The 19,739-nt window shown below is 37.3% G+C and overlaps 2 protein-coding genes across 6 annotated transcripts in view; both read right to left on the reverse strand.

Moving 5' to 3' along the window:
- The window catches only part of LOC121379130 (annexin-B12-like), a 49,528-nt gene extending 38,316 nt beyond the window's left edge, over positions 1–11,212 (reverse strand). For 2 of the 5 annotated variants that reach the window (XM_041507610.1, XM_041507615.1), the window contains exons 1-4: positions 10,968–11,198; positions 6,188–6,392; positions 2,222–2,335; positions 842–967 (exon numbers count right to left, since the gene is read on the reverse strand). In XM_041507610.1, coding sequence (XP_041363544.1) covers positions 842–967; positions 2,222–2,335; positions 6,188–6,379 — 432 coding nt within the window. In that variant the 5' untranslated portion in view covers positions 6,380–6,392; positions 10,968–11,198. Of the gene's footprint in view, positions 1–841; positions 968–2,221; positions 2,336–6,187; positions 6,393–10,967 lie in introns of all 5 variants that reach the window. The other 3 variants (XM_041507612.1, XM_041507614.1, XM_041507613.1) reach the window with 2 other exon arrangements.
- A 1,595-nt stretch (positions 11,213–12,807) lies between these two features.
- LOC121378807 lies at positions 12,808–19,637 on the reverse strand. The gene is made up of 5 exons (XM_041507132.1): positions 19,509–19,637; positions 16,480–16,514; positions 15,071–15,298; positions 14,009–14,083; positions 12,808–13,596 (listed from the first exon to the last, which is right to left on the reverse strand). Exons 2-5 carry the CDS (start codon positions 16,490–16,492, stop codon positions 13,400–13,402), a joined length of 513 nt encoding a protein of 170 aa, XP_041363066.1. The 5' UTR covers positions 16,493–16,514; positions 19,509–19,637; the 3' UTR covers positions 12,808–13,399.
- Positions 19,638–19,739: the final 102 nt, after the last annotated feature.

A 19,739-nucleotide genomic window follows, 5' to 3' on the forward strand; every position in this document is an offset into this window, starting at 1 on the left:
CTCTGAATGTGCATGCAGGTTAAGCCCTATGACCTGACCTGACCTGACCTGAGCAGAACTATAAATTACTTTCCTTCAGCTAGTCTTGGAGGAGTGATAGCTCCCTTTAAAAGAGAAGGTATGAAGTTGTGGTCAATAGTACAAATGAAGAGGGTTCTTTTGTTGTTTTTACAAAACTCATTGAATCCAAAATTGTGGAAATGGAAATAAAAGTGAGCTCTTGTGTGATACATCTTTCCCAAAACGGATTAAATCCCTTATATGGTTCATAAAAAGCAGAACTTGGTAATTATTTAGGAGATAACCATATGGAGTGTTTAGATTTGCGGGTGTTATTGTCTATTTGATTTCGCAAATGTTATTTTTGACTGAAGGCGTTAGCCTGAAGTAAAAAATTAAACATTTGCGGGCATCAAATAGACAACAACACCTGCAAATCTAAAAACTCAATATGGTTATGTCCATTGTAAACTGAATCGTTTTTCTACAGAACTGACTGTATATTTGGTATTTCTTGAAAAAAATACCTGGCTACAATCTAACTGTAGACCCTTGAATCGTCAACTTCGCCAGTTCCAATTGCTATGACGTCACCTTTAATGACGTCATTAGCTTTCCGGGTGTTATTGTCTATTTGATCCCGGAAAAATAATGTAATTAACCAACCACAATACAGAACGCACTCGCCGTCAGTTTACAATTGAACTTATAAATGTGTGAAATAAAAAGCAAATCAGATGGAGTACACAAGTTTTGTATAAATTAGTCACTATAAACATTCTTGACCTGGCAGCAACAGTGCTGCTTGGAAGTTTTAAAATATTGGTTTTATTGTTCCTACTTGAGGCATCTGTTGTTGGTAGGTTGGCTGTCCAGCTCCAGGGGCATTCGGCATTGCTACCGGTGGCATTCCACCACCAGGGGGCCCTCCAGGCATACCAGGCCCTTGAGGCATTCCCGGAGCACTCTGAAATATATCAGACATCACAACAGATGTATAGGAATTCCAAATGAACTAACTACAGCCTCTCAATTAGAAAGCAAACCATTGATCATCTAATAATTGATGGTGAAACATTTGAAGTAAAGAAAACAGTCAAAATAATTTAAGCATCTTAACAACAGATAAGGAAGGAAGGAAATGTTTTATTTAACAATGCACTCAACACATTTTATTTATGGTTATATGGTGTCAGACATATGGTTATGGACCACACAGACATAGAGAGAGGAAACCTGCTGTCGCCACTTCATGGGCTACTAGCAGCAAGGGATCTTTTATATGCACCATCCCACAGACAGGACAGTTTTACCAAAGCCTTTGTTACACCAGTTGTAGAGTACTGGCTGGAACGAGAAATAGCTCAATGGGGCCACCGATGGGAATCGATCCTAAAACAACTGCGTATCAAGTGAGCATTTTACCACTGAGCTACGCCCCGCCCCCACATATAATAAAGCCAAACGATGAAAGGCGAGTACAGCATCATTCACCATTTTCCATCTCCGAGCTACATGAGACAAGTGTTATACGAGCAACTGACCACCTTTCATAGAGAACCCTTAATTACACATTAATTAATTAATTAACACAGATTACTGTTATTAATTTTAAGTTATGGTGTGTGTATGTTTCCACATGCCCTGTAACTACAAACATTTATGTTTTCACATTTCCGGCTGTATGTACACATAAAGGTATGAATAAACATATCATGCAGGTGATTTTTAAGAATAGTTAGTCATCTTTGTCAGGTAAAATGGTGAACGCTCAACTAATACAAATGTAACAAATAGTACAAGTAACTTCATGTGCATTATCGCCACATTAGTATTAAAGGGAAGCAACTCTTTGTTAATTAGACTGTATGAAGCTGACAACTAAAGAGAAAATAAAAAGCAATTGTAATGACACACATTTTAAAATGAGAACAATGTATGACTATTTCAGTCTCTAACCTATGGCTATTTTGACAGTTGGTCTGGACAATGAGGGTGAAGAAGTCCACTTCTACCAAAAACAGAAATGGATATTTAATAATGTATTAGGCGAGTGATCACATGACCCATCGTAACTAATACATAAGTGAGCAGTCCCCAGTGAGGTACATCCAACCCACACCATTACATAACAACTGACAGTGGTCGGCTAATGGTGGAGTGCATGTACTTCTAGCAAACAGGTCAGATTTGTGTGTGAGATTCAAGTAATTCAACTCACCCCTCCAAAACCCATCTGTCCTGGACCACCTGGCTGGGGTGCATAACCAGGCATCCCTCCAGGAGCTGAACCATAAGCAGCTGCTTGAGCAGACTCAAACGTGGGCATGGCAACCTAAAAAACAAAACACTCCAGGTGAATATTTAGTTCACAATACAGTGTTCTAAATAAGCACATGTCTGTTTGTCCTGACGCATGAAAATATGCTCAGACAAGCAAAATATACCTCAATGGTGATCCAATGGACAAGTACAACTTTTTAATGAAATAGTGAAAAATTCTGCTTATTTCTATCGTTGCAATATATATTACAAAATAGAGTTAGGCATACATCGATAAATGCATAATAATAAGTGACCATATTTACACATATTTTTGGGAGTCACATTAATTGGTATTTCCAATAGACTAAACACCAGCCATGGATGTTGGACTGTGAAGGCAGGTATTTGATTAATGGGATGGCTGGTGGACTTTAATAAGCCTGCGCTTTTTTTTCAATCTCTATGTTTTGGTACATGTTTTGGTAATCGTGATAAAAATAACATTTTACAAACATATCTGGAAAATTTTGCAGGGATCTGAAAAGTAGAGAAAGCCTTTCATCAAATAACAAAGACAGAAAATATTTTCATGCAGTGCTAAAATCCAGGGCCTCATTTTACGAAGAGATCTTAGCACTAAAATGATCTTAAGTGAATAAGTTCTATTATTGAACGTAGCGACTTAATGTGATGTCAGCACTATGATTGCTGCATAAATCAGGGCCCGTGCTTATAAAACATTTACAGTCCAGACTCAATCTCTAATGACACCACATGCATACAAGTTGTATGGCGTTGTCATGACGTTAGTGTCTCAGACTCTATTAGAGTCCAGACTCAATCTCTAATGACACCACATGCATACAAGTTGTATGGCGTTGTCATGACATTAGTGTCTCAGACTCTATTAGAGTCCAGACTCAATCTCTAATGACACCACATGCATACAAGTTGTATGGCGTTGTCATGACGTTACTGTCTCAGACTCTATTAGAGCCCAGACTCAATCTCTAATGACACCACATGCATACAAGTTGTATGGCGTTGTCATGACGTTACTGTCTCAGACTCTATTAGAGCCCAGACTCAATCTCTAATGACACCACATGCATACAAGTTGTATGGCGTTACTGTCTCAGACTCTATTAGAGCCCAGACTCAATCTCTAATGACACCACATGCATACAAGTTGTATGGCGTTGTCATGACGTTACTGTCTCAGACTCTATTAGAGCCCAGACTCAATCTCTAATGACACCACATGCATACAAGTTGTATGGCGTTGTCATGACATTACTGTCTCAGACTCTATTAGAGCCCAGACTCAATCTCTAATGACACCACATGCATACAAGTTGTATGGCGTTGTCATGACATTACTGTCTCAGACTCTATTACAGTCCAGACTCAATCTCTAATGACACCACATGCATACAAGTTGTATGGCGTTGTCATGACATTAGTGTCTCAGATTCTATTAGAGCCCAGACTCAATCTCTAATGACACCACATGCATACAAGTTGTATGGCGTTGTCATGACATTAGTGTCTCAGACTCTATTAGAGCCCAGACTCAATCTCTAATGACACCACATGCATACAAGTTGTATGGCGTTGTCATGACATTACTGTCTCAGACTCTATTAGAGCCCAGACTCAATCTCTAATGACACCACATGCATACAAGTTGTATGGTGTTGTCATGACATTACTGTCTCAGACTCTAATAGAGTCCAGACTCAATCTCTAATGACACCACATGCATACAAGTTGTATGGCGTTGTCATGACATTACTGTCTCAGACTCTATTAGAGCCCAGACTCAATCTCTAATGACACCACATGCATACAAGTTGTATGGCGTTGTCATGACATTACTGTCTCAGACTCTATTAGAGCCCAGACTCAATCTCTAATGACACCACATGCATACAAGTTGTATGGCGTTGTCATGACATTAGTGTCTCAGACTCTATTAGAGCCCAGACTCAATCTCTAATGACACCACATGCATACAAGTTGTATGGCGTTGTCATGACATTAGTGTATCAGACTCTATTAGAGCCCAGACTCAATCTCTAATGACACCACATGCATACAAGTTGTATGGCGTTGTCATGACATTACTGTCTCAGACTCTATTAGAGTCCAGACTCAATCTCTAATGACACCACATGCATACAAGTTGTATGGCGTTGTCATGACATTACTGTCTCAGACTCTATTAGAGCCCAGACTCAATCTCTAATGACACCACATGCATACAAGTTGTATGGCGTTGTCATGACATTACTGTCTCAGACTCTATTAGAGTCCAGACTCAATCTCTAATGACACCACATGCATACAAGTTGTATGGCGTTGTCATGACATTACTGTCTCAGACTCTATTAGAGCCCAGACTCAATCTCTAATGACACCACATGCATACAAGTTGTATGGCGTTGTCATGACATTACTGTCTCAGACTCTATTAGAGCCCAGACTCAATCTCTAATGACACCACATGCATACAAGTTGTATGGCGTTGTCATGACGTTACTGTCTCAGACTCTATTAGAGCCCAGACTCAATCTCTAATGACACCACATGCATACAAGTTGTATGGCGTTGTCATGACGTTAGTGTCTCAGACTCTATTACAGTCCAGACTCAATCTCTAATGACACCACATGCATACAAGTTGTATGGCGTTGTCATGACGTTACTGTCTCAGACTCTATTAGAGTCCAGTCTCAATCTCTAATGACACCACATGCATACAAGTTGTATGGCGTTGTCATGACATTACTGTCTCAGACTCTATTAGAGCCCAGACTCAATCTCTAATGACACCACATGCATACAAGTTGTATGGCGTTGTCATGACATTACTGTCTCAGACTCTATTAGAGCCCAGACTCAATCTCTAATGACACCACATGCATACAAGTTGTATGGCGTTGTCATGACATTACTGTCTCAGACTCTATTAGAGCCCAGACTCAATCTCTAATGACACCACATGCATACAAGTTGTATGGCGTTGTCATGACATTACTGTCTCAGACTCTATTAGAGCCCAGACTCAATCTCTAATGACACCACATGCATACAAGTTGTATCGCGTTGTCATGACATTACTGTCTCAGACTCTATTAGAGCCCAGACTCAATCTCTAATGACACCACATGCATACAAGTTGTATGGCGTTGTCATGACATTAGTATCAGACTCTATTAGAGCCCAGACTCAATCTCTAATGACACCACATGCATACAAGTTGTATGGCGTTGTCATGACATTACTGTCTCAGACTCTATTAGAGCCCAGACTCAATCTCTAATGACACCACATGCATACAAGTTGTATGGCGTTGTCATGACATTACTGTCTCAGACTCTATTACAGTCCAGACTCAATCTCTAATGACACCACATGCATACAAGTTGTATGGCGTTGTCATGACATTACTGTCTCAGACTCTATTAGAGTCCAGACTCAATCTCTAATGACACCACATGCATACAAGTTGTATGGCGTTGTCATGACGTTACTGTCTCAGACTCTATTAGAGCCCAGACTCAATCTCTAATGACACCACATGCATACAAGTTGTATGGCGTTGTCATGACATTACTGTCTCAGACTCTATTAGAGCCCAGACTCAATCTCTAATGACACCACATGCATACAAGTTGTATGGCGTTGTCATGACGTTACTGTCTCAGACTCTATTAGAGCCCAGACTCAATCTCTAATGACACCACATGCATACAAGTTGTATGGCGTTGTCATGACATTACTGTCTCAGACTCTATAAGAGTCAAGTCTAGACGCGAAAAGTTTTATAAGCACCAGGCCAGGGCCCAGAATTGTAGAAAAGTCATGATGACTTCTGTCTCTCTAATTCAGTAGGTCAAAGACTGAGAACACTCCTCACCTGTGCCCCCGAGCCTGGACCTCCTCCGGGGTATCCGGGTCCAGCCCCTCCAGCCCCGGGATATCCTGGCTGTGGTGGGTAGCCGGGCTGACCCTGCGGTGGATATCCGGGTTGTCCACCTGTTGGTGGAAACCCTCCGCCACCAGCGGGTGGGTAGCCCCCCGGTGCACCCCCTCCATACGGGTAACTCATCACTGAGGTAGATCTGTAAACAATAATAAAACACATATTCACCATACAAACAAAACATTTTATTATCACATTAATTAACACATACCTGTATCACCATACAAACAAAACATCAAATACAAAATATCCAATCATCAAAACATCTTAACATACAATCAAAACATCTTAACATACAATCAAAACATATGAAGTAGGCGAGCTGGGCAAAAGTATCTGAATTTGTTTAAATGATAATTATTTGATTTGTTTATTTTTCTTTTTTTATTTATTTATATAGCGAGCACTTATGACAAATTGAAATAACCTATACAACCTATACAGACTGAGTATATAGGGATATGCTGAAAATGAATATTTTTGTCAAATTTTGTAAACTAACAGAAGTAAAATTGCTTCAAAAAAACTAAAATCGGGGTAAATGAGTAACAGATCTGCAACGAATGCAGAAAAGGCTAACAAATCTTACTTTCATAAATACCTTAACAAGAATGCATTGAAATTTTACAATAGGATTTTGGCCAGAAAAAACATGGCAAATTCGCATATATGCATTGTGGATGAGACGATTGGTTTTTGGTTTTTTAAATCAAATCAGTTTATTCATAAAAGTATAAATGTGTTTTGCCACATATTGGTCTATTAATATATGAACAAACAAAATAATATGACAAACGAACAAACATTTACAGAATGTTTTGACATGATTCGTAAAACACATTTTTGTTGACGATAATTTAAAGGCCCTAGTTTCAACTCATGAAAATAAACACTAAGTTCAGGTTGATCTATAAACCTGTAACACATTTGGATAAAATTATAATAGAGTGAAACATGAGTGTGACTTTGAAATGGTGAAATACCCTCTAAAAATAGACTAAAACTGGACCACATAGCTGTTACTTCTCCGACACAGTGCATTTTTAAAAATATGAGAAATGCATTTTGTGATATTAAAAACATTAGGATAACCAAAAACACTTTAAATGTATGGAAATGGATCATCTAAACAATAAAATCTAAGTAAAGTATGATTTCAGTTGTCAAAAATGGCTCTAATAGTAAAAAATATGCCTTAGTGTTTAAAAAATAGGGCATGTCCCTTTAAATAGTACACAGCCTAAATCTTGTCAATGCTTTTTCTTTAACAATATTTTTTTACACAAGGAATTGGACTTTTTTTTCATTGACTAACAGCCTGTTAGATCAGATAATTATACCTTGGACACACGATGTTAATATTACATTCTGGTCCATCCCATGTCCTAACGTCAGTACTTAATTGTTTGTTTTTAAATTAACAACAGCTAGTGCAATTGAAATGGGTTAACATTCGAACCATAATATATTTTGCTATCTTGGTTGCTTAAATTATTTTTATTTAATCACAAGTCATTATTTGAAGCAACGCAAAATTACTTTGAACTAACACTATAATGGGAAAAAAATAGTTTTACAGTTGACAACAATACAATGTTGCCGATCAAAATGAGTCTGACAAATTACACAAATTTCCTAATTCATCGCTGATATCAAATCTGAACACTATCACTTGTCATTGTGTTGTTTAATTATTTCTAGTGATGGTCAAAATTCATAAATTATATTTATAACCATTTTGATTAACGCTTATTTGACCTGTCCTAACAATACCTCATCAAGCAAACTGGTGGTAGCTGTCAAAGTAAGAAAGTAACTCTAAATGAACGCCGGCAATACTACAGAAATAATAAAATACCATGTGCTAGAATACAGGCGAAGTATATCTGTAAGTAAGATTAATAATTGCTGTATCGTTACTTTGTCAATTACTAAAACGTCTATCAAAAACATGACAGTGAACAAGGTCTATAATCCGTCCCATCCTCCTACAAAAATGTTGGGGTTTTTTTTAATAATTTCAGTTTGGTTTCACGTAAGAAGAAAAGTAAGTGTTTTGGAAATAAATAAAAAAACAAAAATTATTTTTTGTGTGCAATTTACAAATCAATATGCTCAGAAATAAACAACCTAATTAAAATTAGCTCCACTATTACATGTGGATCTAACAGCAGCCAGTTGGAGCTCATGTCCACCAATCAAAACCCTACTTGCAGAATCATGCCAGTGATTTGAAAATAATTTCAAAACATTTCGAAATGTCCTGAGGGTATACAATATGTTTCATGTGAATTACAAATGCCCTATTTAGACACTGCATAGTCTCCAATGTCCAGGTAACATTTCGTCTGTAAATAATAATTTAAATATTGACCAATCACACTTCGCCTTTTATAACATTATTTGGGAGCATACAAATTCTAAAAATATCGGGCAAGTCTATTTTAGTGGCCGCAGTACAGCGAACCATACCACTACGTACGGGATGGGTTATCAGTCTTCAATTTTACATTAAAAATTATTTATTTATTTATAAAAAACCCCAACTAAATCAGACTTCAGTTTTACATTACAAATTATTTATTTTATAAAATAAAACATGTTTTAAGGCATTCGTAATTCACACTGTCGGCATGTTTCATGTCATATACCCTCAGGATAATTCGGAATATTTTCAAATTATTTTTAAATCACTGGCATGATTCTGCAAGTAAGGTTTTGATTGGTGGACATGAGCTACAACTGCCTGCTGTTAGATCCACATGTAATAGTGGAGCTAATTTTAATTAGATTGAGAAATAAATAACTTGTAGTAAATTCTGTACTATGAAAAAAGGCATATAAACTTAGTGTATTGTTATTTTTGTCAGATGCACACTGAAAATTACTTGGAGATTCTAGACTATTTTTCACGGTCATACAGTAGTACCACAATACACTGTAACACTAATAATTAATTAATTTAATAGACATTCACCTAGGTATGGTCATTACAAAATATCATATACATATATATATATGGCCCCGTTCAACAATTACATAACGCTTTAAAGTCTGAACCACGTCATTAACAATAATGATAAATTACAGTACTTTCCTACCTTTAAGATCTGCCCCCCCCGCCCCCCCCCCCCCCCCAAAATCCTAGCAGAAAGAATTCCATATGTTACTCCCATTTGGGGTATTGAATTAGCCATATCAACTAGGTATTGCATTAAACACTACAAATGACGTAGTACTACGGTCGAAGACAGTCACTTTTCGCACCCTTGTTTTGGCTTCGTACACAGTAAATAAAACATATCCAACGGTAATTTTTTCATATGATATATTTGACAAAAGGTACTTTTTATTTCTTTCATCTTTTGACACTTAAAATTAATATTTTGTCCAGAATTATGAAAAATAACAAAATACCAACCTGTAAACAACGTTGTCCACTTGTTATAGAAATTTGATAGGGGTCAAGGTTAGTAAACCAGTTTTTATTTTAATGTGGCGAAGCATTGTAATAATTAATACAGCTAATCTTGAATTTGAATGACGTCAGTATTCCAATGACGTCACTTTGAATCGCCTTACAATAAACATACACTGGGTACATGACGTTTCTATTCTAAGAATGCTGGAAAAATTCCAATGCAACCTTGCTATTGAAATTTTTTTGCTTGAACATTACTAATGCATCTGAATGTCTTTGAAGAATGAATGAATGAATGTTTAACGACACCCCAGCACAAAAAATACATCGGCTATTGGGTGTCAAACTATGGTAATGGAAACAAATATGGTGATGATCAACATCAATAGAAAAATTCAAGATATAAATAAAAACAGTGTAAAGAACTGTGCAAAAAGACCAATACAAATATCACAGATAGATACTGACTTTTACTCTAAACTTCAATTTGTGCTGTATTGGCCATTCTCAAAGAGAATGTTACACCCCTGCACCACAGTGAGGTTACAGCACGCGCAGGGGTCTTTGAAGAAAATCTTGTGATTAAAAAAACTGTACCTTTTACGAAATATGGATTTCAAGTGAAATTACAGTAAGATATTCTATATTTATTGTGTATGAACCCAAAACAAGGGTGCGAAAAGTGACTGTCGTTGACCTTAGTACTGGACCTGGATTCAAACTCCAGACCATCGGGACTAACCAAGCACTCCAACCACTTGGCCACACAGTGGATCAAACAGTGAGAGTGGTGTATTTTGATGGAATGAACCAAACGTCTACGGAATAAAACAAAGATTTAGTTCCACAATGCCTCATTTTGTCTTCTGTGCTATATTTCCTCCAAAAGCAACCTTGTTGAGGAAATTTCACACAGAAGAGTCAAAATGTCTAATTTTTTAAAGGCAAAAGGTAGAGATACTGGATTGCGAAATATAAACATTATGTTGGTTTTATAGAACAAATTGTTTTAAAAGGTATTGTATATAACTATTCCTAACCTTAAATTAATTCTAAATTTTAAATTCAAATTGTTGGAAGGACTTTCCATTGGCACTGTGACTGTCACTAACCCTAACTGAGCTCTATTTATTATAAGTATTAATAATCATGTTCTTTATACGTGACAGTGCCAAAGGAAAGTCCAACCATATCTTAATTTACGTAGTTTTTAACAAACTAAATATCACAAATTCCCAGTCAAAATGTTAATTAATTTATTTCCGCATTGATTAATGGGCGAAACACACATACCAACAATAACTGAATAAGGTCAGGCCGGGTTGTTCCCGGAAGTGCTCGGTTTTATCTGTGACTCAGTGTCACTTCACGTCAAATGTTACTCTGTTTTGTCTGTACGCTATAAAGGTTCAATGCTGAAGTTGCCAAACTACACTATAAAACACCAAAGTCTTACCAAGAAGACACAATTTGGCAAAAGTAATTAATCACATCAACTTGTTAAGAAACCGGATTGCGAAATGTTATTTAGAGTTATCGTTCTTGAAGAACTATTGCCGATAGGGTTATAGGTTACCTTACACTAAATTAATTCTCATTGTTGATATAGTACACGTCCCAATAAAAATTTATTTGCTGTTTTGGGTGTTGTTGTTGTTTTGTTTTTGTTTTTATACAAGTCAATAAATTTATACAGATGTAGTATTGTAGTGTAATTGTGTAAGCTTCGATGTGCATGTTAAAGATATCTTACTGCTAATCAGAGTAGCCCATGTATGATGTTAGCAGGTTTACTCTTATTATGTGAGGTCATCAACCATGTATTTTTTAATATGTTGAGTGTGTTGTTAAATAGAACATGTTTTCCGTTCTTTAGGGGAGGGACAGCCCAGTGATAAAGTGCTCCCCTAATGCGTTATCAGTATAGGATCAATCCCAGTCGGTGGCTCATTGGGCTTTTTTTCGATTCAAGCCAGTGCATCATGAACGATATATCAAATGGAAAATATAAAACATCCTATAATGCTACTAATGAAAAAATGTTGCAGGTTTCCTTTCTAAGACTATATGTCAGAACTACCAAATAATTGATTGCCAATAGCTAAAGATCAATAAATCAATGTGTTCTAGTGGTTAAAGAAAACAACTTTTAAAGGAACATTCCTGAGTTTGCTGCAATGTTTAGGATGTTATCGACTAACAGAGACTTTTTAACGATTGTTATTAAATATCAAATATATTTTCTGCATTAAATATTAGTGGCTGTATATTAAACGTGTTTCTGGTCGTTCTAATATTTGTACTGGGTTAAATTTCATTATATTTCCTAAAATATATTTTTTGGTACGAAATTATTTAAAGAAAAAATCCAGTTTGCACTTCATACAAATATTAAGACGATCAGAAACACATTGAATATACAGACACTGATATTCTAAACAAGAAAATATATTTAATATGTAAGTTTAATCGTAGAAATATATCATTTGTCGGAAACATCTTACAATGCAGGAAACTCAGGAATGTCCCTTTAACTTTTTTTTTTCTTCCATAAAGCTTCTTCTTAACAAAATGTGCCAGAACCTTCATTGGATATAGGCACACAAAACTTGTTCCCATCCATACATATAGGGTGTGCTAGTTCTGGGTTTTGTGATAGAAGTCTTCTGGATGGTTATATATTTCAGACTGAACTACATTAAATGATTATGTTACGCCTGGTCGGGGCTAACACACCCACTCACCAATTGCAAACTTAAAACACAAACATTACTTTTTATTTGGCGAAATAATTTCATGTAGTGACCGATATTTTGTTTGAAAATAACTGGGTTTCTACAATTGTTTAACTTTAATAAATAACTTGATGAAATTTTCTACTCATCCCTGCTTGTACATTTTTGTATTTTATGAATTTTGGAAAATAATCTTTGCTCATTGACAAAGTGGCGTAGCGTGGGTTGCCAGCACCATGGGCAAGGCAAGTATTATGCTCCCTAACCAGTGGACTGTTAACACTTCCCGAGTCCCTTCCATCAGTCCCGAATTTTGCATCCAGGGCAACCGCCCCGTTGGCCCCGCCCACGCTACGTCACTGGGCTTTGACAGTCAAACAAAACAAGTTAGAACACAGTAGTATTCAGTATGTCTTTATTTCTGTTCTATACAGAAAGGAAAACAAATTTAAACATGAAAATAGGAACCTTTCTATCTGAAGTAAAATGTCAATTTTCGAGAAAGGGAACATACATATAAAGATGATTACATTATGATGTGATATACAAAATACATACAATATCTCCCTAACTGTTTGGTAATGGAGTTGCATGGTTGTGACTAATTTCATAATAGAGATATCAAACGAGTTTTGTACACAAGTAAAAACACATCAATGTACAAGTGTTATCATTTATTAATGAAGTTCTTGAAGCACTGCTGCTGAAGTCTAGTTTTCAGTATCACTGATTCATTGTAACACATCACCATGCATGCATGAATGTATCTGTGTATATATTGTGCATGTGTGCAGCTGTGTGTGGTGTGTGGTGTATATATGTGATATGCTTATGACTAATCACACATAAACACACACACACACACACACACTTCCTACACAGACATACCATACATACACCAATAGTTTGTGCTATGTTATAGTAACCAAATCACAGGAGCTAAAGACGTGACTATGTCCTGAAGATGGACAGATTAGAAGAAAGGTTCAGTCATTCTCTAAGAGCTGCAGTGATGAGAGGTTTCAACAGGGCTGCCTCTAAGCCCCGCGCCAACACCCCGACCGTAGCGTTCTGCGTACTGCTCTTCCAATACTGTAAACACAGCTTCACTTTCTCCTTCAGGCTTTTCTGCATGTGTGCACGTAAAATCTTGTCACAGTGGTCTTCATCGACGCCCAACTTATTAACTGAAACGTTAAACATTAAAGTCATTGATATGTAAATATAGATTTAGGATTATCAGGACAGGGTAGTGATGGATGTATATTTGGTCCCAATGGTAAAGAGTTTTTAAGACTCTTTAAAAGCATATTTTGGGGCGATTCTGAAAGCCATTTTCACCAATTCAATAAAATTAAATTCATTGATAGGTCCAAATCCAGATTTATCTCAGGGACGAGGGAAGTTAGGTGAATATAGCAGTGTTTTTGACCACTTCATCTACATGTATACATTAATGCTTGCTTAACTGGCTTGGGGGGGGGGGGGGGGGGGGGGTTATTTAAAGAGCATTTAATGGAAAACATTACTTTAAAATCACCTGATGTAAATTGTAATCAAGTTGTAAAAACTTTAAAAGATTTTTTAATCTGTACTCACTGAGTTTTCTCCAGTCCGTCTGAAGCAATCCGGCAAGTTTTTCCAGCTCTGCATCTGTCACTTCCCGAGTGGACACTGAAACAAAAACAAAGTCATAGGTGTACTGGCTCCCATTTTTGTAAGGGGGGGGGGGGGGGGGGGGAGGCGGATGCAGGCTGCTTTTTGCCTGAATTAAACAAATATCCTGAATCTGGATAACAACATTTATTCATATTAGCATTCTTGTTAAACCAGCTATATAGGATTACAAACAAAACACTACTCATATTTACATGGATTACAACTAATATTGTGGAGAGAACGATGGAATAAAACATGGTGAAAAGGATTCAGTCAGTCTTATTTTGAACAAAAAATCTCTATAATTTTTTAACAAATTTGATGATTTACTCCAGCACTGGAGGGGCAGTCCTCCCCCACCCTGTATCCTACACTTGAACAAAGTAACATTTACACTAAAACAAAGCAATACCCAAAGTCTCTCTGCTGCTGTGTTCTACATGTAAAGTTAAAATTCTCATTACTACTGTTTACAATTTAATTGTCATCATTTTGTCAGCCATTAAGCTTCTTCCTCAGTGATTCCACAATAATTTTCATTACACGTAACATGTATTCATATTTTAAGAATAACTCTTTAATTTAAATGAAGCTATGCTTATTCTTAATTAGAAATTGGACTATTATAGAATAAAAATCCCCTGAGAAAGCAGTTTAACAGGTGCTAAAAGGTTTTACATTTATTGTAACAGATGTAATGAGCATGTTGTTTAGGTTGTCACAGTTAATAATCTTTTTACTGTGTATTTTAAAGTTATGAAGTCAGAATTATTTGAATATTAGGGTTAATAACATTACTCTTAAACACTACGGACTCTTTTAAGTAATTTTAAGCCATATTTAAATTTACAAATACCGGTTTTCAATTCATTAAAAAATAATAACATTGTATCATACCAGGATCAACTTGAAATATTCTACTTATTATCTAAATATTGACTAAAATGTGAGTACATATGTTTTTCCACTGTATGGCAAAAATAATAATATTAATATACATACACAAAATAGGTTGGTATGGTGAAGGTTGTGTCAGATTCCTGCTGGTGTCCGCTGAATTGCTAGGAGGTGTGTACATAGCTTGGCCCTTTTTGAAACCAATAGTCCCTTCACAGCCACCCTTCTGAATGTAGTAGACTTCTCTCTCATTGGTTGCATTGTTCACACAATCAAACACATTGAGAATAATGTTCCTTTCTATCATGAACACATACTGCTTCGTTATTGTCACTGGAAAAATAATAATAGCACACACAAAGTGTCAGTTAATTATGGATGGGTGGATGGATGGATGGATTGGTGGATGGATGGATGAATTGGTGGATGGATGGATGAATGGATTGGTGGATGGATGGATTGGTGGGTGGATGGATTGGTGGATGGATTGGTGGGTGGATGAATTGGTGGATGGATGGATGGATGGATGGATGGATGGATGAATTGGTGGATGGATTGGTGGATGGATGGATGGATTAATGGATGGTTGGATGGATTGGTGGATGGATGAATTGGTGGATGGATGGATGGATTGGTGGATGGATGGATTGGTGGATGGTTGAATGGATGGATGGATTGGTGGATGGATGGATTGGTGGATGGTTGAATGGATGGATGGATGGATGACTGGATTGGTGGATGGATGGTTGGAAGAATGGAAGGATGGATTGGTGGATGGCTGGATGGCTGGATAGTTGAATGGATGGATGGATGGATGGTTAGGTGGATGGATGGATGAATGAACAAGCAGATGGGTGGATGGATGGATGGATAGATGAATGAATGATGATGTTACTGGTGGTGATAGTGGTCAATATGCTGTTGATGATGAGATGGTGGTGATGATGATGATTGTGACTTACTTTCATATTTTCAATTAAGGTTCAAGTACATTATCCTGGACACATAAGTCTTCCATCTGCTAAGAACAGCAGTTACTGTATATGCATTAAGGGAGACTATCCCACTCCAGGCAAGCATACCAACAAGCTCCCTTTCATTTTTGTTAAAGGTGTAGGACATTTACAAAATAGTGACGTCTGGAAGTACCTCACGTTTCTTTGCTTCATATGTGTAACAACAGGCACAGTGGAGCAAGGAGGGGGGTGGGGACAGGGGGGGGGTAATAATTCTGAATAAAAAATATTATTGGTAGTAAATCTTAAGGCAGAGATGAATTTTACTTGTAGAATGCAGGAAATTACATTGCAAAACATCTAGTTTTCAAAATTTTATGGGGAACATACCCCCAAACCCCTCAAAAAACTTTGCTTCACATCCTCAATCTATCAGCCACCCTCCCAATGACTACTTACTTCCACTGTGCCTGAATAATTAAACATATCTATTAAAATGATTGTGAAAGACTTTTTCAAATGTTTTTAGTTTTGATTACTAGTAAAATATTTATTTACCATTTGACTGCATGATGTTTGCACAAAACTACCACCTGAAAAATAAAAGTAATGAATCAGTTTTTTGCAATAATTGTATATGAACTGGTGCAGAAGAGCGGCATGCCAGGCCAGTATGTGGAAATGGGAAGGCCAATCAAATTTTCTTTTTTTAATGTATTTACCACAGGGGACAATATTTCAAAATCTTTGGTAACCGGAAGTCAGTTCATGTGACTTTTATTTAGGTAACCGATTGTTTGGTTATGTGAATATAGTTCTCGTAACGGATGAGTTAGGCCTACCTAATCCTAAAACACTTGAACTACGATTCTGTGCTATACATTGGTGATGATGATGATAACTAGTTTAACGTGCCCATGTACCACTAGGATTTCGAACACGCCCATCTCGATTCCGACCTCCGATAAGATCGGTGACCTGACTCGGGATGGGGGGGGGGGGGGGGGGTTGAAAATGGGCAGAATAAATTTAAAAAATAAAAAGGTTACAAGCCAAAAATAAAAAGAATTGACTGCTCTCGGCCGAATATTTATATAATTTGGAGTATTTTAGAAGGACAGTCCAAAATTAAATAAGAGAAAGAAGAGAGGATCGGACTATTTAATAATATTTAAAAAAGGAAGTAATTTCGACATAAAATTTTGAACGCAGATCTAAAAGTTTAAAGTCCGATCGATATGTCCACGCGAGTGGCTTCGTTAAGGCTGTTTGGGTGCACAGCTTAAAGGGACGAGATGGGTTGCATCCCGTCAAGAAAACCCCTAGATTAACAGTCGATAGACGTTGAAGGTGTAGTGCTGTGCTGAAATACAGATCTTGAGAAGCCGGATCCGTCTGAATGAGAGAGAGTATCAGACCTGGGTATAGTCCAGTCGTCATGGTTCGGTATAGTGGTGCGGACGGGCCCGACTCCGGAGGATACGAGATGGTATCACTATAAAGCACTATCGAACACGCCCATCTCAAGATCGGTGGCCTGACTTGGGATGGGGGGGGGGGGTGAAAATGGGCAGAATTTTGAAAATAGCAATTAGTAAAAAAGTTAATAGAATAAATAAAAAAAATAAAAAGGTTACAAGCCAAAAATAAAAAGAATTGATTGCTCGGCCAAATATTTATATAATTTGGAGCATTTTAGAAGGACAGTCCAAAATTAAATAAGAAAAAGAAGAGAGGATCAGACTATTTAATAATATTTAAAAAAGGAAGTAATTTCGACATAAAATTTTGAACGCAGATCTAAAAGTTTAAAGTCCGATCGACATGTCCACGCGAGTGGCCTCATTAAGGCCGTTTGGGTGCACAGTTTAAAGGGACGAGATGGGTTGCATCCCATCAAAAAAAACCTAGATTGACAGTCGATAAAAATTGAAGGTGTAGTGCAGTGCTGAAATACAGATCTTGAGAAGCCGGATCCGTCTGAACAAGAGAGAGTATCAGACCTGGGTATAGTCCAGTCGTCATGGTTTGGTATAGTGGTGCGGACGGGCCCGACTCCGGAGGATACGAGATGGTATCACTAAGAGATGGTATCACTAAGAAAAAGAGTAGTAGGGGCCGACCCTGCTTCCTATTTCTTCTTAGAGTTGGGCGGTCAATCTTCCAGTGCTGCTAGGACAGGCTCAGACATGTAAAGACTAAACGCGAACAACCGTGGCATTCTGTAGAATGGCCGCCATACGAGTCACGAAAAAACCCAAGTCGACAGTCAGATTGAGAAATGACGTGCAGGCAAGGAATCTCGCTAAAAAAGAATCCAACCTGGTGGTGCAGGCTGTCAAAACGAGAAGCGTTCCAGCGTTCAATCAGTTCCAATGGCCGCATACATCCCAGAACAAAACTTCATTTCACTGACAAAAACAATGAAATGAAGGACCCCCAAGTCGAGCACACGAAAGCATGTGCAGTGTGCACACGCGAAACAAATACGTCTTACCGCGTGGAGCTCCAGACTGGGAATCTATACATTGGTGATTCAAAAAACACAAACTGATTTTCACTTTCATTACTGATATATGGTATTTTAAATTTTAGAATGTAATTGCTCACCACATAACCGACTGGCGGTTCTCGTGAATTTAAAGTTGCGTAACTGACATGTAATCGTGAAATAGTGTGCCCTGTTACCAGATCATGACCTCACACACACACACACACACACACACACACACACAAAACCCACCCAAAACCCCCCACATAAACAAACAAAAAAAAAAACATTTGTTGACAAAATGCCTAGCTTTAAATGTTCCAAACTTAATTTGAAATCAATGACAGCGTTAGATAATTTATTTTATTTTTTTATTTATCCATTAGATAATTTTTAGTATGTACACTACACAGCTGGTGATGGGAAAATTAACACGATCACATCACTATTCAAGCAAGTTAACTCAATAGTCCATTTTCCTTTTAACCAAGGGGCAGGACGTAGCTCAGTGGTACAACTCTCGCCTGATGCACCATCGATCCCCGTCAGTGGGCCCATTGGGCTATTTCTCGTTCCAGCCAGTGCTCCACAACTCAGGTAATTAAGGCTGTGGTATGTACTATTCTGTCTGTGGGATGGTGCATATAAAAGATCCCTTGCTGCTAATCGGAAATAGTAGCCTATGACGTGGCGACAGCGCGTTTCCTCTTTCTATATCTGTGTGGTCATTAACCAAATGTCTGATGCCATATAACCGTAAATAAAATGTGTTGAGTGTGTGGTTAAATAAAACATTTCCTTCCTTTTAACCAAAAAACAATATAATTCAGGTTTTCAATCATTTTTCTTTAAATTCAAATAGTTGTAAAATGTTTACTGCATCCAGGGCCCCTAAGTAACTTCCCTAGAGTTGAAATAATAAAATGCTATGTCTCTGCTGAAGATGGCGTTTGATTATTGAAATTACAACTCCTCGCCTACTGCTGCTACCACGACTTTCGAAGGGTTGTACACCACTCCTTTCCCACACCCCACCTTGTTCACCACAAACTGTAGGTGTAAACAAATACATCATGTTATGAATTTAAAACTTTACCGTTTAATCTTGAAGGTATTAAAAATAAAATTGTCCTATAAAATAAACGACATTCCATCAGAACAACAACGAAAGTTAACAAGTTAAAACTGGGAAGTGGGATTTGGGGAATCCCCTCTCCTATTTCACAGTGCAATACTACTTTCCGATTCATTTTGTTTAATTAAAACATATTATTATTTGCTGTTTCAATAACATAATTGTTTCGATGTCTTCATTGCTTATTATTGT

The sequence above is a fragment of the Gigantopelta aegis genome, chromosome 8 (genome assembly GCF_016097555.1).
Source record: "Gigantopelta aegis isolate Gae_Host chromosome 8, Gae_host_genome, whole genome shotgun sequence".
NCBI lineage: Eukaryota > Metazoa > Mollusca > Gastropoda > Neomphalida > Peltospiridae > Gigantopelta > Gigantopelta aegis.

What these genes read in the sequence shown, in the direction of transcription:
- LOC121378807 (XM_041507132.1), bottom strand. An exon ending in ACCATACCAACCTATTTTGT is followed by an intron (nt 14,084 to 15,070) that starts GTATGTATATTA and finishes TTTTTGTTTCAG; the next exon opens with TGTCCACTCGGGAAGTGACA. An exon ending in GACGGACTGGAGAAAACTCA is followed by an intron (nt 13,597 to 14,008) that starts GTGAGTACAGAT and finishes TTAACGTTTCAG; the next exon opens with TTAATAAGTTGGGCGTCGAT.